Here is a 25,125-nt window from a genome sequence, read left to right as displayed (position 1 = left end):
AAGAACAAAGACTTTAGGGAAAAGGCAAAGTGTGTAATTTGGGTTTATGACAGTAATAAAAAAGTGACTGTCCAGTAATGAAAACAGCAGCAGGTGTTTTAGAACCTTTATAAGCAATTTATGGCATTTCTGGAGTAACATTTCCAGGTATATTATACAGTACCATACTTTACAATGTTGTTTTAAGCATGCAGTAACTTACAATGTTTTGGCTAGCTTGTTTACAGGCAACAAATTGTTGAAATCACTGCAATCTGTGTTTAGGCCGCGTTGCTTTAAAAACGTGTATTTTCTACATGAAATGGGAACGGCAATAATATGATATGAGTACAGCAACAACCTAACGCATAAGCAACACCAAACACACGGAAAACACTCTATGATGTTTACTTTTGGGTCCAGTTCATGTTGAACGCTAGCATGCTCCGAGCTAGCATGCTCCAAGCTAGCATGCTAACTAGCAAACTATCTGCGCTAACGCTAACTAGCTTACCAAAATAACAGTCTTTCCCGTATGGAGTGGGCAGCAGTAAAATAACTGGTTCCAGGTGTTCTTCATTCAAACACTCACGTACTTACAGAGTATTGGGGCCGGTAGCCGTGGTTGTATCAGCCCGTTCACGTCGCTCTGCTCCCGGACACACTTCACCTCGCGCTGCACCCGATGGAAGCGCTGCAAGAACTTGCGCATGCGCGTTACAGATGTGATCAGAGTTACGTGTTTTCAACTAATGTTTGAAACGGCCCGCATTATTTTGTCCTTAAAGCATATTGTTACGCCGGCGTAACAGACACACACTCCGTATTTCCATATTCATGACGTTTTAAGAAAAATCTTAAATGCGTTGAAATCACGTCTTTGCGTAGACCAAATTTCGCCGACCAGTTCATTCATTATTATGATAATGTTAATGATATTATCGTCTCTCTTTCAACCATACGTTACAACATGACACATAATCAATAAATTTACCCGTTTCTAGCACGTTGATGTTTCACGCACTGTTTTGCCGGTTGAAAAGACGTTGAAATGAGGTCTTAGACGTTCAGACCTCATTTCAACCATATTTCAACGTTGAAATAACGTCTTGTGCTCACTGGGTTGTGTCAAGAGACTCACACAATTGTGAGTGACTCGTGGTGACAACATGGGGACAAAATCAAACATGCAAGTTGTTTTTGAGAAGGAATCTCTTGACTGAAAGCATATACAAATTCCGAAGTACAAAAAGTAATGCACGCATTTCAAACCCTTGTCATTTTTGGACTACATATATTTATATTTCTGATGTGGCCAGGATAGGAGTCTCCTCCGATGAAGACGTTGCAGTAAAAGTCCCAGTGCAACGTTTCTACTTGCGAATCCGGAAAACAAAGGTCATCTTGTGACAACTTGTCAGTTCTCCGGGGTGAATTTTGCCGCCTGCCATTCAAACCTACATCAAACCGAGGTGATTCACGTCTGCACGACGAACAAACACGAGACGAGTGACGCATCAAAACAAAGCACAAAGCACATGCTCGCAAACAGCACGCTCTGTTTCTCTTTAGCACAGTAAAAATAAATAATGAGCTTTCTCACGGAGCGCGAGAAACTTCACAGACCTCATTGAGTCGAAGGCTCCTGCCTTTAAATCCCTTTGTAACGCGTGTGACAACCTTGCGTCCTCCAACAGCAACAAGCTTTATTTTCATCCCAAGGTGAATTTCTTCTCTGCATGTATTAACTATTCTTTGTGATGATTCCTGTCAAATTTATGAGGATTATTAGCTATTACCTAGAGTTACTATTGATTACAACAAGCCATATTTTTGTGTCATCCAAGTCCCTGACACAGTCACACTGCCTTGTAAAAGTCACACATGTAATAGAAGTCAGAGAAACATCCTTCCGTTAAACCTCAAAAATCAAAGGCTACAGGGATACTAACTCATACAGACACACCTGTGAATAATTATTCACAAACTGTTTGTGTGCTTTATATTTTTTAGATGTTGGAAGATAACGGAAAAACAAGATCTCAGAGGGATTGTGAGACTTTGTGAAATCTGGGCTGAAGGCTTACTGCAGGTAGAGAAAAAAAGGACTTAAAATGCAACGAGTGAGCCATTATCTTTTAAGAGACTGAGTCCCAAATTCATTAGCAGTATCCACACCTTCATTAAGTGCATATTGCATTGCATATCTTACTTCAACTGGCTTTGTTGTCGTTGTTAGGTTAAGATGTTACGCTACGATGTTACGCTCAGAATTTAAGCATTTAGCTGTGGATATGTATAGAACTTTTTTTCACCCTACCCTCGCCATTTTCTTCATCTAGAGAGCACATATTGTGTTAATCTGGAGTGTGTGTGTGTGGGTGTGTCGAATGGCGGGGCAAAGCCATCAGGTTGCTGGAGTGTTTGGGATCAAAGCACCAAAGCCTGGTTTCCTCAATTTTTTTTGCATAAATCTCTAGCTGTGACAAACTTAAACAGAGTGAGATAGATTCTTAGTTAGTATATTCTTACTTTTGTTTTTCTTCTCTTTTCATTCATGTTTTTCCCTTTCTCCCTACAGGCTGCATCCTAAGTGTGCTTTTTCGTCTACCGTTCTCTGCTGTCGATAAAGAATCTACCACCTGTCTTAGGTCGGGTGTGATGCATTGCACTTGTTTACATTTACATGCAATGTTTATCAGACAGTAGTCTACAGAAGTGAATGTACGTGTAGCAATTAACAAACAGTCCATCTCCATAGGAGATTGGCAGCCTTTCGCGGGCTCTGAGCTTTTGGGAACTGTAGGATATAAAAAAAGAAATTGACGACCAGGTTAATAAATTAACTATAAATAAAATGCATTTAGTGTACAACAAAACACAACCATGATTGTGGAGATATGTTTTCAATAAAGTAATGGGAGCATTGTAAAACCACTGTCATTTTGAAACTGTAATCAATAGAACAATACCAATGTACAGTTATGGTTGTATTCAATTTAATGCAATCTACCGAAATGTATTGTAATACTTGATAGCACCACAACTGATATTGACCGAGAGGCCTTCGAAATCCGAGCTACATTGATCCCACCAGGAGACCACTCCCAGGGGGCGGGGTCACTGACTTTACACCTCCACTGATCTGTGTAAATACTTGGAGTTCTCTGGAGGAGACAGCAGACTAGGGATGGTCAAAGGACTCCCCGTGGTCTGTTGGTTTGTGGAGACCAGCGGCTCCTCAGCTGAGATGTTCTTTTTAGCACAGCACCGTATCTTTTATTAAATACTTTTTTTTTACTGTTCATTCCAAGATGTTTCCAACCGTCTGGTGTTACTCAAGAGAAATGGAGTCAAAGCTTTTAGTGTTCATGAGGTTCAGACGAAGATGCCCTTTCTTCCTTGCTAGAGAAAAACTAAAAAACAGCACCGAAGTGGCAGCTTTTCATGAGCAATATTATTTTTATTGTTTATATATTTTGAGAGGAGGAAAAATTGTTGAGTGTTTTATCACTCTTCCCTTTGTAAGAATCAGCTTTGTGGGCAGGTTATCTAGTAGTTTTACCTTTTGATATTGATCAGAAAAAGTATATTTCATTGCTAATTCTTTTTGCTTTATATACTTTAGGTTCATGTTCAGGGTCTTTGACTTTAACACTTTAATTTGGACTGCATCAAAATCCATAAAATATATCTAGTACACATTAAATTCAGCACTCCCAAGTCTCAGTCACCAAATAAACCTAATTACGAGAGTGTAAAATCCAAATTTTAATCTGCATAAATTGTCTCTTAGAGCAGTAGTGAATGATTTGGAAGAGAAAACGCTGACAGCGAGAGGTTGGTATAAATTACATTTGTATTCATGATTATAAAATTGCATTGCCATGTGTGCTTCCATGAGACTCAGTCCAGGCTCTGCAAGGTTTCAAAGCTCGCTCTTGAGTTATGAATCAGGTGTCAGACAGACGCAGCCCGCCGGCTGCTTAAAGAAATGTTTTATCTAGTGGACTCTATTCGTGTGTAGGAGATTGTTTTTGGATCTGCACGTTTTATTCCACGCAGCTGAACTATCTGACTTTCTGTAGCTTTTTCCACAGCAAACATACACTGTATATTTTACTGTATATTTGACTGGTCTGTCCTGGTCATATATAGATTCAAACAAGGGACTTCAATGACAGCAATTAATCGGCCATCGGTGTGACTTTCATTCCCGGGGCTGGAGCCTTCTGAGAAAGTGTCTCGCCTCTGCTGATGAGTCCACGAAGGCAAACAGCCCCCAGCAGACTATGTCAGCAGAGACGTGCGTTGAAACGTCCAGGGGGGGATAAGAGCCTCTCCCTCGGGACGGGTCGTTGCTCCTGCGGTTTTAATTCCATTGCTTTACAGTCAGAGCGCGGAAACTCATTCTCTTTGACACTTGAGATCCTCACAGAACAGTGTACCACCTGGTAGTAAACAAAGCAATCTAACAAGAAGGTACTGAATCCGAATTATCACCCAAGGGAGCAAAAATGAAATGAATTTTCTGTTTTGTATGTAATGCTACTATTTGTCTGTCATGAATCACTTTCGTTTTGGCCTCCTGCTCTTCTGTCTTTATTCAATCTTTGGCTTCTGTGGTGCGCCCTTTTGTCCAGCTGGCTCTTGCTCGGCTGAGGTGAAGTGGAAGGCATGCAGCCAGTCGCCTGAGATTGAGTCCAGAATATTTCCTGGCCTCGAGGATGGACGAGGAGAGAGAGAAGGGCGGGGGGGGGGGGAAGTGCGCCAGCGAGGAGCGACATTACATTTTCTCAAATCAAAGTTCTCTTTGTGTTATAGTTCGGCGGGAGCAGCTCTTTCATGGCAAATTCTGACTTATCGCTTATACCACTCATGCAGGCAAATAATAATAATAATGAATGCCAAGTGCACATTGTTCCTGGTGTGCACGGGTTGTGTGAGTGACAAATTTCTAAGAAAGCATATAATAAATGCATCCAAGTGCTGAGGGAACGAATATTACCAATGACCTCATCATTTCCAAAATAATGGCTAGACTGGAACAAATACGTGGCCCCTAAAAATAAGTAACTAAAAGAACAAAAATTGCTTATCTAATACCCGACAGGAATACCAACTCCCAAAAAACCCTCTTTGGGGAGAAAGTTAGGAGAAATAAATAAAGGACGGCAATTAGCTTTCGTCCCCAGCTTTTAACATCACATGGTGACAGGATGTTAATTTGTACAGTATTTATGATTTACATGACTATAAATTGTTATTGACTATAATGCATTCAGTTCACCTAACATACAAATGTAATATCTACTCTCACAATCATCACACAAACTACAATTCTACACTAAACATTACTACATGTAATATACTATACGCTAGGTGTGCACTTCTACTTAAATCCCTGCTGATTTACTTCACACTGTAACGGATTCTGTTCTTTGTTGGCAGCTGAATGAAAGATGGTGTATCTCAATTTAGGATAAAAGTTGATTCACCTCACATTCCCCCACTGGTAGGGGCTACCATCCACGATGGCACCTGCCCATGAGGATTATCCAACTCACACACAAGTTTATTTGGGGTATGTTTCCAACACAAATACGGTATTAATCTATGTTATTAATTAGAATGACTGAGCCATAATTTGAAGCAGTGGATCTCAACCTTTTTTTTAGTGACGTATTTCTTAAGGAATATTTCTTACAGTCAAGTGCTGTATGAATAAAGTTGGTACCCCTTAAGCAGTGCAAAGCTTTTTTTGGTTGAAAAAAACATGGTAATAGACAGCAGTGTTCCCTCTGAGTCTGATTTCTCAAACCGAAGCAACACTTTGGGTGGGTTGCACCTTGTGGCCGTCTTTTCTGACAGGTGATAACAATGCGCCAGGTTGGGAAAAAGCATCTTGGTATGGAGGATGTTTTTTTTCTCCGGAAAATAGCGTACAGAATGTACAATTCAGTTAACAAATTTAGACTTATTTAATATTTATTAAAAAACTATTTTTGTTCAAGGTTTTTAAAATGGATGTCAATTTTAAAATGTATATATTTAAAAATCTCAAATACCCCTTGAAGTGCCTTCACGTGCCCCCAGGGGTACATGTACCCCTATTTGAGAAACACTGATCTAATGCATCCCCACATACTTATATGTAATATTGTAAATACTATACACAGCACTTAATAGTATTAATTAGTATTAATACAGAAAACGCAAGTAATACAATTAAAGGCCAATGAAAATTGAAACAATAAACCATAATTTACATGACGTTTTATTTAAGTTGTGAATGATGTCAGATTTCAGAATCCTAAGATCATCAATTTGTTGGAATATGAATTCTTGGCTGACAGCTGCTGACGTCCTCTCTCCGTGGGGCTGGGGCGGGTGGTCTTGGGGTGACAGGTCTGGGACTCACCGGGGTTCTGAGAGGCATTGAGGGGTCTGTGGGGGGTCTGGGTCTGCTTGGCACAACGGGTAGGCTGACTTCTACTCTTAGCTGTCCCAGGAGTTAGACAAGTCTGGAGGAGTCTCTCCCTGTTAAACACAAACACAAGTGATGAAAACATTGAGCTCAACTACACAACCTTTAGATTGTTGGGTTGAATCTTTATTATCTTGATACTTCAGTGTTCTTAGTGAGGGATTACTTACTTGGCCCAGTGAAAGAAAGGCGCCAGCCGCTCTTTAGTCGTCCATCCTTGTCATCTGGTCCTGTAGTCGTCCATCCTTGTCATCTGGTCCTGCAGTCGTCCATCCTTGTCATCTGGTCCTGTAGTCGTCCATCCTTGTCATCTGGTCCTGTAGTTGTCCATCCTTGTCATCTGGTCCTGCAGTCGTCCATCCTTGTCATCTGGTCCTGCAGTCGTCCATCCTTGTCATCTGGTCCTGTAGTCCTCCGTCCTTCTGATCTCTTCCTGTATTAGGCTCATTACTGTAAAAGAAACTTGAAAACCTTTTCTTAACATATGGGGGATATTACTTAAACGTTGTCTGGTTCAGTCACCTTCACCTTAATTTTCTTAACTATAAAAGAGACTTTCTGGAGACTTCTGTCTGGTATGCATGTTATTAAAAAGCATAGACTTACCTTTGTCTGAAAAAAACATCCAGACTACATGAATAAAAATACAACACAGAATAACAACCATCCCCTGTAACTTACCTCTGGCCTCTATGAATAGCATCAACTATTAATCAAAATTAAAATGTATAAAGTAGAGATAGTATCTGTGTGTGTGGGGGGGGGGGCTGAGGCCGTGAAGTGGGGGGGGGAAAACCACCGGTAGCCATCTGCTGGGCTCTTCATTAAGAAGGGGCAGAGGCATGAAATGTAGGGAGCTGACTCAGTGTAGTCCTCTTCCCTGGTTCTCTTAGTGGAGGAGGAGCCTAGACGTGAAGTGCAAGGGGCTGTGTCCACATGGTCCTCGACAGTCCCTCTGTCTTTTCACACTTACCTGCCCTGTGTCGTCCTTTTGCCCACTTGGAGGAGACTCCTGACATCTGGGGGACTGGGATTAGCGCTTCATCAGGACATTCCACATGAGAAGGAAGTGGAGGAGACTGCACTGGTCGCAAATGTATCAATCAATTAAGAAGAGATACCTAAAATCTCTTCTGCAAGATGCTACCTATAGCCAACCTCACGGGGAATGGCGGCTTTACATCCTGCAGCATGTTGCTGTTAATTCAAGTTTCTGCTTTCAGCCCACTGCCAGCATCTTCTGTGTGTGGGGGCTGAGGCCTGAAGATGAGGGAGGAAACCACCGGTAGCCATCTGCTTCGCTCTTCTTTGAGGAGGGACCGAGGCCTAAAGCGGAGTGCGCTGACTCTCTGTAGTCCTCTTCCCTGCTCCTCTTAGTGGGGCAGGGGCCTAGACCTGAAGTAGAAGGGGCTGTGTCCAAATGGTCCTCCTCACTTGGTAGATAAGGGGCTGTCTGGGGCTTTATCAGTCCTGACCAGACACAAAGGTTTCACATCCTGCAGAAAGCAAGCTGTCGCTCTCAATTCAAGTCGCTGTTTTCCGCCCACTGCTAGTATCTTCTTGTCCTCTTCCCTGGTCCTCTTAGTGGACGAGGGGCCTAGATCTGAAGTATAAGGGACTGTGTCCACGTGGGGGAGATTGCGCTGGTCGCGAATTTATGAATCCATAAAGAAGATATGCCTAAAAACTCTGCTGCAAGATGCTACCTATAGCCAACCTCACGGAACACAGGAAATGGCGGTTTTACATCCTGCAGCAAGCAGAATGTTGCTGTCAATTCAAGTTGCTGCTTCCAGCCCACTGCCAGCATCTTCTGTGTGTGGGGGGCTGAGGCCTAAAGATGAGGGAGGAAACCACCGGTAGCCATCTGCTTCGCTCTTCTTTGAGGAGGGAAAGTGGAGGCCTAAAGTGGAGTGCGCTGACTCTCTGTAGTCCTCTTCCCTGGTCCTCTTAGTGGGGCAGGGGCCTAGCCCTGAAGTGCAAGGGGCTGTGTCCACATGGTCCTCGACACCGTCTCTTTGCCTTTTCACACTTACCTGCCCTGTGTCGTCCTTTTGCCTACTTGGAGGAGACTCCTGACATCTGGGGGACTGGGATTAGTGCTTCATCAGGACATTCCACAGGAGAAGGGAGTGGGGGAGATTGCACTGGACGCAAATGTATCAATCCATAAAAAATATAGGCCTAAAAACTCTGCTGCAAGATGGTACCTATAGCCAACCTCGCTGAAAACGGGGGAAGGCGGTTTTACATCCTGCAGCAAGCAGAATGTCGCTGTCAATCCAAGTCGCTGCTTTCAGCCCACTGCCAGCATCTTCTGTGTGTGGGGGGCTGAGGCCTAAAGATGAGGGAGGAAACCACCGGTAGCCATCTGCATCGCTCTTCTTTGAGGAGGGAAAGTGGAGGCCTAAAGTGGAGTGCACTGACTCTCTGTAGTCCTCTTCCCTGGTCCTCTTAGTGGGGCAGGGGCCTAGCCCTGAAGTGCAAGGGGCTGTGTCCACATGGTCCTCGACACCGTCTCTTTGCTTTTTCACACTTGACCTGTGTTGTCCTCTTTTCTGCTTGGAGGACACTCCTGACGGAGTCAGCGCTTCTTCAGGACATCAATCCGAGTCGCTGTCTTCCGCCTGCGGCCAGTATCTTCTGTGTGTGGGTGGGGCGAGGCCTGAAGTGGAGGGTGCTGAATTCCTGTAGTCCTCTTCCCTGGTCCTCTTAGTGGAGCAGGGGCCTAGCCCTGAAGTGCAAGGGGCTGTGTCCACCTGGTCCTCGACACCGTCTCTTTGCCTTTTCACACTTACCTGCCCTGTGTCGTCCCTTTGCCTACTTGGAGGACACTCCTGACATCTGAAGGACTGGGATTAGTGCTTCATCAGGACATTCCACAAGAGAAGGAAGTGGGGGCGATTGCACTAGATGCAAATTGATCAACCCATAAAGAAGATATGCCTAAAAACTCTGCTGCAAGATGCTACCTATAGCCAACCTCGCTGAACACGGCGGAAGGCGGTTTTTACATCCTGCAGCAAGCAGAATGTCGCTGTCAATCAAGTTGCTGTTTTCAGCCAACTGCCAGTATGTTGTAGTCCTCTGTCTTGGTCATTTTAGTGGATGAGGGGCCTAGTCCTGAAGAACAAGGGACTGTCCACATGGTCCTCGTAACCGTCCCTCAGCCTTTTCTCACTTACCTGCTCTGTGTTGTCCTCTTCTTGGAGGACACTCCTGACGCGCTGTCAGCGCTTCTTCAGGACATCAATCCGAGTCGCTGTCTTCCGCCCACTGCCAGTATCTTCTGAATGTGGGTGCTCGGCCTGAAGTGGAGGGTGCGAGGCCTGAAGTGGAGGGTGCCGAGTTCCTGTAGTCCTCTTCGGCTGTGTCCACATGGTCGTCCTCATCCCTCTGCCTCTTCCTACTTACCTGACCTGCGTCGTCCTCTTCCCTGCTCCTCTTGGTGGACAATCCTGACGTCTGGGGGACTGGACTCGGCGCTTCTTCGGGAAGGTCCACATGTGAAGGAAGTGGGGGATGTTGCAGTAGTACAGACTGCAGGAAAGCTTCTTGTTGCATTTCTTCCGTAGGTGCCACCCAGTCCATCCAATCGTCCTCAGAAAGGGAGTCGCACACAGACATGGAGTCGTACCCAGAATCCTTCCAGTCCTCATCATCCTCTTCCTCCTCATGGTGTTGCTCCGCCAGAAAATACAATGCTGCCTCCAGTCCAAAGTGCATCAGTTGCCTGTCCATTGCCAACATGGGCCGCTCCTCTTCCTCCTCCTCTTCCTCCTCCTCTTCATCCTCCTCTTCATCCTTTTCCTGCTCCTCGTTGTCATCCGGGAAGGCCAGGGGAATAAAATCAACTTCACCCACAGCATAATAGTCAACCTCACCTACCTCATCCGAAGAGTTGAGGAGAACGCCGTGGTCATCGCCGAGGGGGCAGGGTTGTGTGGGACGTTCCATGATGCAGGTAACACCAGCTTTAAGATAAAACATTTAAACTGTCAGGATTTCTCATTACATTAAATATTTCTGGATCACATCAGCAATAAAGTTTTGATTTGTAAAGAGCAGATCACTACAGTAACTATGACTGCAGGACCCAAGGGAGTCACTAACACACACAATGTAATGTAATTATTGTCCTCTCTACTGTCATTCTGTGTAAAAAAAACACGGTCGGGTTTCTAGTATTAAAAAGCTTTTTATCAGCCAGTTAGCGGGTCAACTAAGCCACTGTTCACGTTGATTCTGCAAGTGTGCGCACGTCATTGACTTGCAATAAACAGCGTGGACGTGTTTTATATGCAGTGCGTCAGTAAATCACGGCGGCATTGATACAACAATGAACTTCTTTAATTGATCACTCTTAATTCTACGAGTTGCACATCGCAGCGCGTGGAGGTGGTGCAGCACGCGCACATGCAGTCCCATACGGTTACTTAACAAATCGCTCTCTTGTCAACAGTAATCTGCGGTCACATATATATATATATATATCTGTGATATGATCTGTGATACAAGTGTAATTATAAGATTACAATCAATCCAATGATTATTATGGGCAATATCGCTGAATTTGTGTATTTTCCTGTTCAAATACGTCAGCGACGAGCGCCTCTCGGATTGCGCAATCCCTCAAAAACCCGGATGACCTGCTCTGTTTTTGCTCAATTTGAGCACGTGCAATTAATGTCTCTATATGTCAACAATGTAATGTAATGTTTGTACACATATTTGTATATATAGTTAGCATCTGCTAGCTAAAACAATCAAGTAGCGAACGTCAAGTGCACATCATCCGTCCTTTAGACTGAAAACGTACAGTCTGAACCGTACAGACCAAAGACGAGCAATAATGTCTCATACGACAAAGAGACCGAACTTAAAGACGACTTTTGTGCCATAGTAGTTGATGATCAAGAATATTGACATTAACTTGTGCATTCCAGGTCTCGTTGCAAGATATTCATTCATTCACAGCGCTCATGACGTCGACCTGAATTGTCCTCTTTGGCTTAAAAAGGAGCCCTAAATTGATTACGAAAGCTCGCTTTCCCCAAACTCCTCATTTGCGCGTTTCCGGGATGTTTTTAGGCGATCGCCACCGAGCTCAAAACCAAAATGACAACCAACGGTAGCGAAAATTCACCGCGCTGAAACAAGTACATTATGGCTCAAGTCAGTACACCCCGTGACTCACTCTCAACTAATCAGAAGGCTTGATTTCATCTACCCGTATACAATAGGGTATATGAAACATAACCAGTAGTCAATGTGCAAGCAGCCAGTTGTACGTTTCAACCACGTGACGTACGTTGACTAGACCTGCACGTCGTGACGTCACACGTCAACCGTCTCCATGGACCCGGTGATTTCCAAATAAAAACATTTATTGAGCGTTCCATGGCGTTCTGAGCGCCATCTTTTTTCACAAATTGCAATGTTAATCTTCGACAATTTGATACCCTCAAACCAAAATAACAGTGTTTTAAAACATCTACACTAATTGTTGACACACCCCAGAGATGTCCCGCGAGATGTAACACATCCCGCCCCTCCAATAATCATTTTACACCGAGAAATCCTCGACTGAGTGTCTTTGTCCATCAAATCGTATTTCTTTCACCGTTAAACTCAATGTCTCGTACTCATTTGTAACATGGGGACCCTTCTAAGGGTGCAAGCAGATCAAAACGTTGTCTTACTTGAACACTGAAGGTTCCAATCAGCCAACTTCCTTCAGCCGGTGGTCGTCCTCGATGCTCCGCCGCTCCTCCGCCGCTCCTGAGGGCCTGTTTCAGCCTCGTCTGTGCTCCACTAAAGATGTTATACAGTAGTTCACTTCTCCAACAATATCGGTATCCAGTAGAATCCGCTCAGTAGTCAAAAACTCAAAGGTTTTGTTCTCAGCAGTTTGCTTTCACGGGAGGTTTAAAGTTCGCGTTCAAGTCAAAGAGCAAAGGGAACGTTCAGAAAGTGCGCTGACCTTATATACCCTCGGTCGGGTCATCGTTCGGTTGCCATGGCATTTTACGGCGCGCGTGCGTGCGTGCGTGTTTCTACGTGCTCTCGTTTTTATTAAATATATATATGGATTTTTTATTTATTCCGGTATTATTTCGTTATTATTTCGTTCTGGCCATTCAATACAGTTTAATGAACATCCGTTTCTGCAACTTTCCAAAAAAAACGACAACAGCGAAGCATGTCGTTTTTACTTGTTTTATATCCGGTCTGCTGAACACAGGGAGACAAACATTTTAGTTGTTTATCATGCTATGTTGTGAACACAGCTTAAATAGTTGTTATTAACTGCAGCAGACCATAAATATTATTCAATAAATTGCCTTAAGGACTAAGTGGGAAGATGTTCAATGATATATAGGCCTACATGTGATTTCTTTTCATTACAAAGTCTGTCTTTTTAATAATGGAGGATTTATAGTGAGATTTAGATGAACCCACCAGAAATAAAACTGTTCAGATGCTACATAAAAAAATAATATGTTTTGAAATGAAGATAATGTATAACTGATAATATGATTTAATAAGCGTGTAGCGGCTAAGCCTAACTTAAAGCCACTGAGGGGCTGCGTAGACAGGCTAAAAGTAGGGTTTGACGCGCTGGCCACTGCACGTTTCGTTCGGTAAAATAAACCCGCTTACGCCGTTGATTCTGTGTTTGAATATTTGGTTTATTTAGCACAATGTGGAGTCCATTTAGCTGTCACTTACAACCACGTATTGTGACAGAGAAAACTGTGTGCTCCTCCGTCTCGCAACACCTGCCACCTGGCTCAAAGTTCCCACCTAATAAAGCAAGTGCACCATGGTGACACCTGCTGGCTCAATTTGGTATCTTCCACTCAATGTCAATTAAAACTGGCTCCTACAAAGCGTAGTAAAATATTACATGGAATCCTACACGGAATCCATGGCAGCATCTAGATATGTATTTGTCCGTCTGTCTATCTATAAATCGATAAAACCAGAGGTATCACGTAAAGAAGTACAAGGTCGGTTCAATAAATAGTTAAAATATAGAAGGATTAGATTGAAGCGTATTGGACTGAAGGCGTTTTGCTTCAGCTTCTACAGTTCATCTTTGGGGTTGATGTTGAGGCCTCCGCCCCACGTGGACTCCGTGTCCAGCGCCTGGATCACCTCGTCCGCCTGCAGTCTCTCCTGGGAGAGAACAAGAAAGTCCAATCAGCGCCTCGCCAACCCACTCAAGGTGCAGTTCACACGCATGTGGGTCAAAGAGGCCGTCGCCCCCCCCTTTTGATCACCTAATTCTCATCTCATGCTTCAAAAATGATTAAATCCATATGTGAAGCAGATCTTCCTGAACAAATAGTGTGGTTATCATGAACTTATTGTTTTGAAGTAACTAAGGTGGATGTCATCAGTGTTTGAAAGTAACTCCCTGGCATTTATTGTCAAATAACCAAAGTGATTCTCCCCCCCGGATGAGAAACCCACCATCCGGCCGCATAAGGGCTTCACCGATGCCTGGAGGGGAAGGAGAGAGCCGTCGGTTTGAATAAACTAACACGCCACCTGCAATGCGAGCAATACGTCCACCATCTCACCGTGACGGTTTTGGCATCCATTTCTGTGAATATGAACTCCCCTCCTTCAAAATCTCCATTTAGATATAACAGTGCACTGAAAGCAGAAGGGCAAAGGAGGGATCGTTTGTCTCTCGTGACGTGCAACGTGCTCGGCCTGTCGTTGGCTCAGTCGCCGCCGAGCATCGTACCTGAAGTCTCTGTACGTGTACGCGGGAGGTTCCTTCCAGCACTCGTGGGCCTCGGGGTCCAGCAGACAGTTGTCGGCGTGGATCGGGTGGCTCAGGTCGTTCCTGTGATCTTGCTGGCCTGTACAGCCGGGACGCGAATGAATACGCATCAATACATCAGACCTCTCGAGTACTTCTCAGGGTCTTTCGCCACCCAAACCACCAGGATGATGTAGCAATCCTACTCTAATCATTACAGTATATCTAAGGACTTGGAGTCTCACCTGTGATGGCTGTCCGGCACACCAGGTGCGTGTAGGAGAAGTGCAGGGTGGAGTTGAGCAGGAAGTAAGACTCGATGACCCGTCTCGCTCGCTCGCTGATGTCGTAGAACAGGCGGGCGCTCCTCATCGGCACTCTGCCCTCGTATCCGAACTGCACCAAAAGCGCAAAACAAAAAGAAGACACAATCACACGTACAGTCAAACAAATAATCCGGGAAGATGCCCTGCAGGTATCACGGTTTATTGATTGTATATGACGGAGCTGCCAAAGTAATAATCATTTTGACTTTTAATGTTGGAATATGCCAGTATGGATGAGAAAAGGGAATCATTTGTCATAGCTCCAGCGGTGAGTGTACCTGCAGGGTTTTGAGTACAGTGGCCCCTTCAAACTTCTCATTGGGGGTGTGTGGCGACATCCTCCCTCTGTAGCCGTCTCCCGCAATGGTGACGGCCTGACAAAACAAGAAGGAAAAAAAAGTCCGGGGTTAATCTTTTAAAACCTACGATACAGCAACCGCTGCGTTACTGATGTTGCGTAAAGGTCCTACGTGAGCCAGGCGCCTGAGGTCTGAACACTCCTCCTCGGATATGACGTGATCCAGCAGCACCCGCTGGGTCCCGTTCAGGGCCGCAGAGTTCTGCACCAGCTGCACGTCTTTATCAAGCTTTAGGCCTGCGCACACATGTCGAGTTTAGCACACGTACCATCTTTCCCTTTGAGGACTTTCCCTCTGCTCCTCATTTGCTTGGCGGCCTCCTCAGTCAGGTTCCCAAACACCACGGACACATTGACTCCGGCCTTCTCAAACACCTTTCCATCCTGCATCACACAGCTGATCCCTCCGCCACCTCGAAACACACACAAGATGTAACTAATTAAAAACATTAAATGGAGAGATTTGTGCTGCCATCTTTGCACGGATTACTCCTTCGGAGAGTTTAATTCAGAGTTCCCCTCACCTTCATTTCTCTGCCACCGGTCCACCTTGAACGTCCCGCCGTCCACCTCCTGCAGGGCGTTGCAGAAGTCGGCCTGCGTCTCCATGATGAGCATCTCCATCCTCGTGCGCATCTCCCCGCTGCTCTCCTGCAGCACGCCGATTTCGGTCACCGGAGGAGACATGAAGCCCCGGCACCTCTCGGAGACATCCCCCTGCGGTTCTTTCTCCGCGGCGGCTCGGGGCGCCTTCGTGGCCATGTCGGCACGCTGGAAGTGGTCGGCGTTGGCTAAAAAACCCGCCACGGCCGCTGTCAGTGCCGCGGCTCCGCTGAGCGCCAGGGCTCCCCGTCTGGCTCGCCCGCAGCCGGCGGCTCTGCCTGCGGTCCCCTGGGACACGAAGCGCACGCCACAGCCCCTGGAAAGCCATCTTGAACCCGGAAGGAGAGTCAGCGGCTTGCTGCTGCAGCTGCTGGGGGACAACGTCAAACGTGACGCCGCCGAGCTGGCGAGCCTCTTGAAGTGTGACATCGAACATCGCCGCTTCTTCTTCTTCTTCTTCTTCTTTAGGGTTTATCGGCAGCTTGCATCCTTTTATGTTGCACTACCGCCATCTTCCGAATTTATTTGTCTGTTACATCATATCCTTATTTCATATTCTTTTCACCAGCCCTGTTCTTAATAAAAGATTTAAAATAATTTCTCTACATTGTTCATTCTCCCCACTCTCTAGTATTTCCTTCACTCCTGTCCCTTTTATTCCAGTCTTTCCTAACTCTTCCATCATCTTTTTCCTATGTACTTCATACTGTTTACAATTCATTAACACATGCTCTATTGTTTCTGCAACCGGACAAAAACCACAAAAACCCGTTGGGTGCTTCCTTATAATATGAAGTGTGCTATTCAAATTACTGTGCCCTATCCTTAATCTGCTCATAACAATTTCTTCTCTTCTATTTACTCCCCTTTTCTTCACAACCCCAATTTTATTTTGAATAGTGTACAAATGTCTTGTATTGTATTTTCCCTATCCCACTGCTGTTGCCAATTTCTAATGGTTTCTTTCCATATTACACTCTTTCCCTCAGATTTTGACAGCTTAATATTTGCTTCAATATACTTTTAACAGCTTGTTTGGCTAACTTGTCGACTCTCTCATTTCCCACAATGCCAATATGAGCAGGAATCCAAGCCATTTGAATATCATAACTTTTTCCTTTTATTCTAGTATAGATTGTTAATATAGCATACAATAAATCCTGATGACTCTTAGACACCCCAGTCATGAGACTATATAAAGCTGACATTGAATCACTGCCAATTAAAGCTTTTTTTATTTTGTTTTCCTCAATCCATTCTAGTGCCATAAATATAGCGTATAACTCAACTGCATACACACTCAGGTCATTTGTGGTTTGTCTACTTATCTCAGCTCTTTGATTCAAAATGTAAACTGCAGATCCGGTCTTTCCTGTTCCTGGATCCTTTGATCCATCTGTATAGATCTGAACATATTCTTTATATTTAATCTCTAAATGTCTATAACATTCCGCTACCAAATCAATATTCTTCCTTTCTTTTTTTGCCCGATTTAATTTAAAATCAACAGTCATTGTTTCTAACTTCCATACCGGAGTATCAGGCCATATTACAGTTGAGCAGAATTCCTTTTCATATACTCCCAATTCTCTAGCTGCTTGATCCCCTATCCACCCAAAACTGAACTTTTGTGCTCTCTCCCTTTCCCAATTATCGTGTAATATTCTTTTAGTTGGATGACTATCTCCATGTCCTTTTAGATTAACCCAATAATTTACCATCAATTGTTTTCGTCTCATGCTCAATGGCATTTCTCCCGCTTCCACCTGTAGCGCACACACTGGCGATGTCTTAACTGCTCCTACACATAATCTCATCGCTTTTGCCTGTATTACATCAAGCCTCCTAAGTAAAGTTTTGGTCGCTGATCCATACACCATACTTCCATAATCCATTCTTGGTCTTATTAACCTCACATATATGTATTTCAATGAGTTATAATCTGCTCCCCATTCTGTTCCTGTTAAACATCTCATTATATTTATTACTTTCTTACACTTATCTTCTACATTTTTAATATGCTCTTTCCATGTTAACCTTGTGTCAAATTGTACTCCTAAAAAACGGAATGTTTTACCTCTCGCTAAATTACTTCCATATAGTTTAACATTTATATTTTCCTTGATTTTCTTCCTTGTAAAAAACATCACTTTAGTTTTCTCTACAGAAAATGTAACACCCCACTTTGTTCCCCACTTTTCAACCTGTTTGACCCCTTCTTGTATCTTTTTAACTATATGTTCAATATTTCTTCCTTTTTTCCATATTGCCCCGTCATCCGCGAATAGCGATCTTCCCATATCCATTGGTATGTCTACATATATATCATTAATCATTATTGAAAACAATGTGGGACTTACAACACTCCCCTGAGGTGTTCCATTCTCTACACTCTGCTCCCTTGACAAGTTAACCTGGATTGTTCTTCCTTCCAGGAAATCCTTAATCCAGTTCAGAAGATTTCCTCTAATTCCCATATTATATAATTTAATCATTAATCCCTCTCTCCATAACATATCATATGCTTTTTCTACATAAAAAAATACTGCTACTGTTGTCTCTTTGTTTACTTGTGCTTTTCTTATGTTATCTTCTAAACACAGTATTGCACCCATAGTATTTCTACCTTTTCTAAACCCACTTTGACATTCAGCCATCATACTCCTTTTTTCCATAATATACATTAGCCTCTCATTTATCATTCTTTCCATTAATTTAAAACTATGAGAAGTCAGGGCAATAGGCCTATAGCTTGCTGGTTTACTAACGTCCTTCCCAGGTTTCCTTATCGGAACTATAATTGCCTCCTTCCAGCTCTTTGGTAATTTACCTTTCTCCCACACTTTGTTATACAGCATTAGCACAGTTCGTTCGTTACAGTGTGTGTGTGTGTGTGTGTGTGTGTGTGTGTGTGTGTGGGGGGGGGACCTCGATTGCCGGTGGACAGGCGGCGGCGGGGTTCGACACTCCGATCTGCATCTGCCAAGCCGCTTGTTCCTCCCTCGCTCTGAGAGAAAAGCACTCGGCGAGATCGCGACTCTTTGCAGTCGTCCTGGCTCCCAGATGGCGGAACGAGCTCTGCGACATGACATCGGGACTGCGGAGGGCCTCTACGTCTTCCGCGGGAAAACTCGAGACGCACCTTTTTAGACCTCGACTAAAACACTAGCGGACCGTAGCACTGACAAATGGTGAGCACTTGAATTGGACTCGTAATGGCACTTTTCTGTAACGTGTTTTCAAACTGCTTATTTGATGAAAAATGTACGCTCACTCTATGTGGAAATGCACTTACGTCGTACGTCGGCGCTTTGGACAAAAGCCTCAGCTAAATGACATGTAATGTAATGTAGAAAGGGGAGGATCGGGGCGGAAGAAAAACAGCTCCTCGAGGCCCCTCCTCGCGAACGAAGAGAAGGGAGAGGAGAAAGCTCACAGGCTAAATAAATGGCTCTCACAAAAATAAAAAGTGACAAGTGGAGCGGCGGATCGCGATTCCGGCAGGCAGGCAGGCAGGCAGGCAGGCAGGCACGCACGGACGCACGGAGGAGGAGGAGGAGGAGGAGGAGGAGGCCTCCGCTGAGTCCTCCGACTGCAGCTGCGGCTCCCGGAGGCCTTCACGCCGTGGACTACGTAGAGGGATTTCTGCACCGCATCACTAAAGGAGCCAAAGGAGCGCAGAGGTCTCTCCCCCTCTCTCTCTCTCTCTCTCTCTCTCTCTCTCTCTCTCTACTAGTACTTTTGTTTATTTGGGGTTGTGTTTATTATGTGCTTTGTGTTGAGCTGATTTGATGTTGTGAATTGTTTTCTTGGGATGTTGAGAAATAAAGTGTTTTTGAAAAACCAAAAGAATCCCTCTCTCTCGCTCTGTCTGTGTGTGTGTCTGTGTGTGTGTGTGTGGTTCGGCACCCCTTCGGCCCTTTTGATTGCGACATACAGCGAAAGGTCAACTCGAGAGGCCTTGCCACGGTTGGATATTATACTTTGTGTGGATCTTTTGCGGACGTTGATCGCGTACCTGAAGCCTCTCTCGCACTCGGCGGCGATGCATGTTATCGTCGTGTTATTTGTCTTTCTCTCTCTCTCTCTCTCTCTCTCTTTCTGTGTGTGTGTGTGTGTGTGTGTGCGGGCGTGTGAGGTTCGGAACACATTCACCCATTGCAATCGTGACATGCAGGAAAACGTCATCTCTCGCCGAAGCCCCCACCCCCCCGGTGGCGGAGCGAGCCGATTAGACCCGAGCGATGAGTTCTCGCGAGTTCTCGCGAGATGACGGCTCGCTACGAGCCGGGTCGTTCTGACCCAAATGACGTTGCCGAGGCGAGGGTCAGTGTGACCCGACGCCGTCGTCTGGGCTGAGGCGCTCGCCGGAGCGAGCCGATTAGACCCGAGCGATGCCGACTCGTAGCGAGCGGTCATCTTGCGACATCTCGCCGGGTCGTTCTGACCCGAATGACGGAGACGAGACGACGGTCCCGGCCCTTCTGATGGTGACGCGTAGCTAGCCGTCATCTCGCGAGACCTCGTCGGGTCGTTTTGACCCGAACAGCGCAGGCCTCTCTTGTGTGAATGTTGCCGAGGGTCAGAGAGACCCGAGGACAACGTGAGGGTTAAAGGGTGAGTTCACCCAAACTACAAGTGTTATGATTCAAAAGACATAATATCATTTAACAAAGACCCCCCCACTCTTGATCGTGTCAGTACTTAACCCTTATTACCCGTTGTACTCTGAGAGGCTTATATACCTCACATATGTTTGATAGCAGTAAACTGATTCATGATAAGTTCACTCGTTCGTCTTTGTAGTTGCTTGGGCCCGGCTGGCTTTGAGGCTACGCTTGATGGCAACTAATGAGAAGGGAAACATTTTGGTCTACCATTCTCAATATAATCAAACTCGAACCTTCATCCTGTTTGTCTCCATTTAGCTCATTAGGGGCTCTCTGGACGGACACAAATGAGTCTAGCAAGATGGCAAGTGAGCCAATTATAAAGCAGGAACGACAGCCGGGAAGTGAAGTGACGGATCCATATGAGGTTGACGGGTCACCATTTGGTTTTATTCATCGCACGCGTTTGGGCAGGACTGCTCAGTGCCCAGCTTGTTCCTTTGTCAGTCTTTGCAGATTTGGATAATGACTCAATTGGAACGTCATCAACACACATACCCAGCAATCATCATATCTGTATCAAAAACACCAAAGCAATTATACATAGGTTTAATTTTTCTGATTTGCTGTAGATGCAGAATGCAAATCTTTTTTACATAATTAAAGGGAAGTGGGCTCTTTTACAGTGCTGCATAGGCATTGGAGCGGTATTGGTGTCATGTGTGAACAGCATTTATTCTCTGATAATCTTCATATATTTTTTAAACCTTCATTTTTAAGTTAAAAAAATGGTCCTCATATTTGTACTCGTCTTTGATTCCCTTGTTTTAAGACGGACGCACGTGGCACCCACCTGTCGGCGCGAGGTCGCCGTGGACCTGGAGTGACGCGAGTTCCTGCAGCTGTTCCTCGTGTCGTTGGCGCCGTTGCTCGGCGCGTTCTTATTCGTCTTCTTCTTCTTCTTGTCCTTGGGGTCGGAGGGCAGCGGGTTGAGGAAGAGGATCCGGCCGATGAGTCCGTACAGGACCGCGGAGAGCAGCAGCGGAACCACGAAGAAGACGGCGAAGTCAAAGAAGTAAACCGGCACGTATAACTTCCTGGGGACCCTGTACCCGCACGCGATGATGGTGACGTTGTCATACACCAGCTGCTGGAGGTCCGACAGGTAGAACCACATCACGCAGTACAGAGACGTGAACGCCCACACCACCAGAATGATCTTTTTGGCCCGGGACAGCGTGCACAGGAACTGCGCTTTGATCGGGTGACAGATGGCGATGTACCTCTCTATGGTGAACGCGGTGATGGAGCACGAGGACGCGTTGATCCCGAGGTACTGGAAGTAGGTGATGCCGAGGCAGCCGTAGTAGCCGAACACCCACGACCCGAAGATGCTGTCGGTGAACGCCGGCAAGCCGGCTGCGGTCAGCACCATCAGATCGGCCACCGCCAGACTCACCAGGTAGCAGTTGGTCGGAGTCCTCATGTGTTTGGTCGTGAGCACCGCCAGGACCACCATCACGTTGCCGACGATCCCCGACGCGCAGATCACCAGAAGCAGCACACTGCTGATCAGCAGTGCCAGCTGTGGCTTTTCTTGTCATCTGGTTGCTACTCTGTCACGTGGAAGCTGGAAAGCGTTTGTGTCGCTGGTGCGTCGATGCTCGCTGCCGGGAAGCTACGCGCTAAATGTAGAATAAACACGGTACCCAAAGGTGTTTGTGATGGCCTGGGCGAGGTCATTTGTTTACGGGTTTTTCCCAAACTTAGTTCCTCACATGAAGTGGTGGGATGTACACTGTACTTTAGTAGAATTATGAGGTGTTTGTATTTCCCTGATCATCCAGTCATGGGGGAGGATGGGCATTTATACCACTGATTATTACTACCTTGATTCATCAGTGATAGTAATCCATGAATCTGATTCTTTCACAGGAATATATTTGTTTTATTGATGACTTTGAACTTCCATTTTGTGTTGGCTTTGAGTGGTGCCTGCAGATCAAAGCAGTAGTGTTTCCAGATGCCACACCCCCACTCTACCTCCTCGGGGTCTGGACGAGGACTGAGCTGAAGGAGTTTCTGGTGAACTTTTAGAATTTCATCTGATTTCACCTGAATCCGACCCAGTGACGGGCTTTTAGGATAACTCCAATAGCGTCTCTGATCCTCTTGCTTACTTAATCAGGTTGTTTTTTAACGCGGTTCATTTACGCATGATTTATGCCAATAGAACTTCTTATGGTGGATATGTCAAATCGTTTTTTTTCTTCAGGTGAAGTGAAACCTGTTACCTGTATGTGGCTCTTGGAGACGGATGAGGCAACGGCTTGCAGCTAATGATGGCCCCCACAGTGCGCACAGTGGAAACCGTGCTGACACGTGCTTCAAATCATTGTTTTGTCTATTCCAGAACGTGTCTTCGTAGTCTGTCAGATGTTCTCTGAACTGTGTCGCTCTGAGGAGCTCACGTTCCCAGTAAACATTTTTTGGTTGAAAAGACGTTGAATCAACGTCTATGCCAGACGTTGCAAAATGGTTTAAAAGTGAAAGTTGTTTCAACGTCTATTCGTAGACGTTGAAAAGACGTCTATATTTAGACCACATATCAACGTGATTTTTCATACGGTAAAATGTCGTCCTCTACTTTGTGCTATAGCATTATTTCATAGGTGTAAAAAGAAATGACGTCCACATTTGTGCGTTTACCACCGATATTAAAAATCACGTCTTTTCAACGTTATCCCATAGACGTCTTTTAAACGTCTTTTCAACGGATAAATTGCTCGCTGGAAAAGTACAGGTTACACACTGTCAGCTGTTGACAGTTTTCAATCATGTCAACAGCTCTTAACAAGGACAACACAATTTGATTAATTTGTATTTATTCATATCAATATAAAACTAAACACTTTTCCTATACAAAACAGAATACAAAAATAAATTATATTTTGTGAAAATAAACTATGAAATTATAAGTGGAGCAACAACATGAACCAGTTAGTTTAGAATTTTGTGTTTGTAAACCCTTTTTCTGAATCATTGGCACTTCATTTTCAGATTCTGTAACAAGATCTGGCTCTGAGTCACTTGAATCCGGATCGTATACCTGAAATCAGCTCCGTCTCCCTCATCATCACTCAATGATTCAGAATGCGCAGAACACCCCTCAGTTGCAGATGCCTCTAGTCAACAAGTTAATTTAATTCAATTCATTTTATTTTGTTCAACCCAAAATGAAAAATAAGCCTGAGGGAGCTTTACAGTCTAAACATGCAGCATCCTGTCCCAAAACCATCACATCGGCACAGATAAAACTCCCTTCAACTGGACAAAACCTAAGGGTGAACAGCGGAGGAGTAGGTGTGTACAGAAAGATCAACTTAAAGATGTACAGTACGTTCAATTCCTACGACAGAAATTATTCAAATATTCAGAGTAGTACGCCAGGTGTAAGGCGGGACAAACTCCATCAGATGTAACCTCCATCCACAGGAACCTGTGAGGAGGGAAGAACAAAGACTTTAGGGAAAAGGCAAAGTGTGTAATTTGGGTTTATGACAGTAATAAAAAAGTGACTGTCCAGTAATGAAAACAGCAGCAGGTGTTTTAGAACCTTTATAAGCAATTTATGGCATTTCTGGAGTAACATTTCCAGGTATATTATACAGTACCATACTTTACAATGTTGTTTTAAGCATGCAGTAACTTACAATGTTTTGGCTAGCTTGTTTACAGGCAACAAATTGTTGAAATCACTGCAATCTGTGTTTAGGCCGCGTTGCTTTAAAAACGTGTATTTTCTACATGAAATGGGAACGGCAATAATATGATATGAGTACAGCAACAACCTAACGCATAAGCAACACCAAACACACGGAAAACACTCTATGATGTTTACTTTTGGGTCCAGTTCATGTTGAACGCTAGCATGCTCCGAGCTAGCATGCTCCAAGCTAGCATGCTAACTAGCAAACTATCTGCGCTAACGCTAACTAGCTTACCAAAATAACAGTCTTTCCCGTATGGAGTGGGCAGCAGTAAAATAACTGGTTCCAGGTGTTCTTCATTCAAACACTCACGTACTTACAGAGTATTGGGGCCGGTAGCCGTGGTTGTATCAGCCCGTTCACGTCGCTCTGCTCCCGGACACACTTCACCTCGCGCTGCACCCGATGGAAGCGCTGCAAGAACTTGCGCATGCGCGTTACAGATGTGATCAGAGTTACGTGTTTTCAACTAATGTTTGAAACGGCCCGCATTATTTTGTCCTTAAAGCATATTGTTACGCCGGCGTAACAGACACACACTCCGTATTTCCATATTCATGACGTTTTAAGAAAAATCTTAAATGCGTTGAAATCACGTCTTTGCGTAGACCAAATTTCGCCGACCAGTTCATTCATTATTATGATAATGTTAATGATATTATCGTCTCTCTTTCAACCATACGTTACAACATGACACATAATCAATAAATTTACCCGTTTCTAGCACGTTGATGTTTCACGCACTGTTTTGCCGGTTGAAAAGACGTTGAAATGAGGTCTTAGACGTTCAGACCTCATTTCAACCATATTTCAACGTTGAAATAACGTCTTGTGCTCACTGGGTTGTGTCAAGAGACTCACACAATTGTGAGTGACTCGTGGTGACAACATGGGGACAAAATCAAACATGCAAGTTGTTTTTGAGAAGGAATCTCTTGACTGAAAGCATATACAAATTCCGAAGTACAAAAAGTAATGCACGCATTTCAAACCCTTGTCATTTTTGGACTACATATATTTATATTTCTGATGTGGCCAGGATAGGAGTCTCCTCCGATGAAGACGTTGCAGTAAAAGTCCCAGTGCAACGTTTCTACTTGCGAATCCGGAAAACAAAGGTCATCTTGTGACAACTTGTCAGTTCTCCGGGGTGAATTTTGCCGCCTGCCATTCAAACCTACATCAAACCGAGGTGATTCACGTCTGCACGACGAA

At 44.7% G+C, this 25,125-nt stretch overlaps 2 protein-coding genes across 2 annotated transcripts; both read right to left on the bottom strand.

Annotated features, from left to right (window-relative positions):
- Nucleotides 1–11,806: 11,806 nt before the first annotated feature.
- On the bottom strand, nucleotides 11,807–15,959 carry LOC134132185 (uncharacterized). The gene is made up of 8 exons (XM_062563504.1): nucleotides 15,452–15,959; nucleotides 15,216–15,340; nucleotides 15,040–15,168; nucleotides 14,848–14,943; nucleotides 14,489–14,639; nucleotides 14,226–14,343; nucleotides 14,056–14,131; nucleotides 11,807–13,975 (listed from the first exon to the last, which is right to left on the bottom strand). Exons 1-8 carry the CDS (start codon nucleotides 15,957–15,959, stop codon nucleotides 13,829–13,831), a joined length of 1,350 nt encoding a protein of 449 aa, XP_062419488.1. The 3' UTR covers nucleotides 11,807–13,828.
- Nucleotides 15,960–19,980: 4,021 nt separating this feature from the next.
- On the bottom strand, nucleotides 19,981–22,039 carry LOC134132184 (thyrotropin-releasing hormone receptor-like). Its single transcript, XM_062563503.1, has 2 exons — nucleotides 22,030–22,039; nucleotides 19,981–21,736 (listed from the first exon to the last, which is right to left on the bottom strand). Exons 1-2 carry the CDS (start codon nucleotides 22,037–22,039, stop codon nucleotides 20,916–20,918), a joined length of 831 nt encoding a protein of 276 aa, XP_062419487.1. The 3' UTR covers nucleotides 19,981–20,915.
- Nucleotides 22,040–25,125: the final 3,086 nt, after the last annotated feature.

The sequence above is a fragment of the Pungitius pungitius genome, chromosome 7 (assembly GCF_949316345.1).
Source record: "Pungitius pungitius chromosome 7, fPunPun2.1, whole genome shotgun sequence".
In the NCBI taxonomy this organism is placed as follows: domain Eukaryota; kingdom Metazoa; phylum Chordata; class Actinopteri; order Perciformes; family Gasterosteidae; genus Pungitius; species Pungitius pungitius.
The sequence above is the reverse complement of the archived record's forward strand: the minus strand, read 5'-3'. Positions and strand labels throughout refer to the sequence as shown.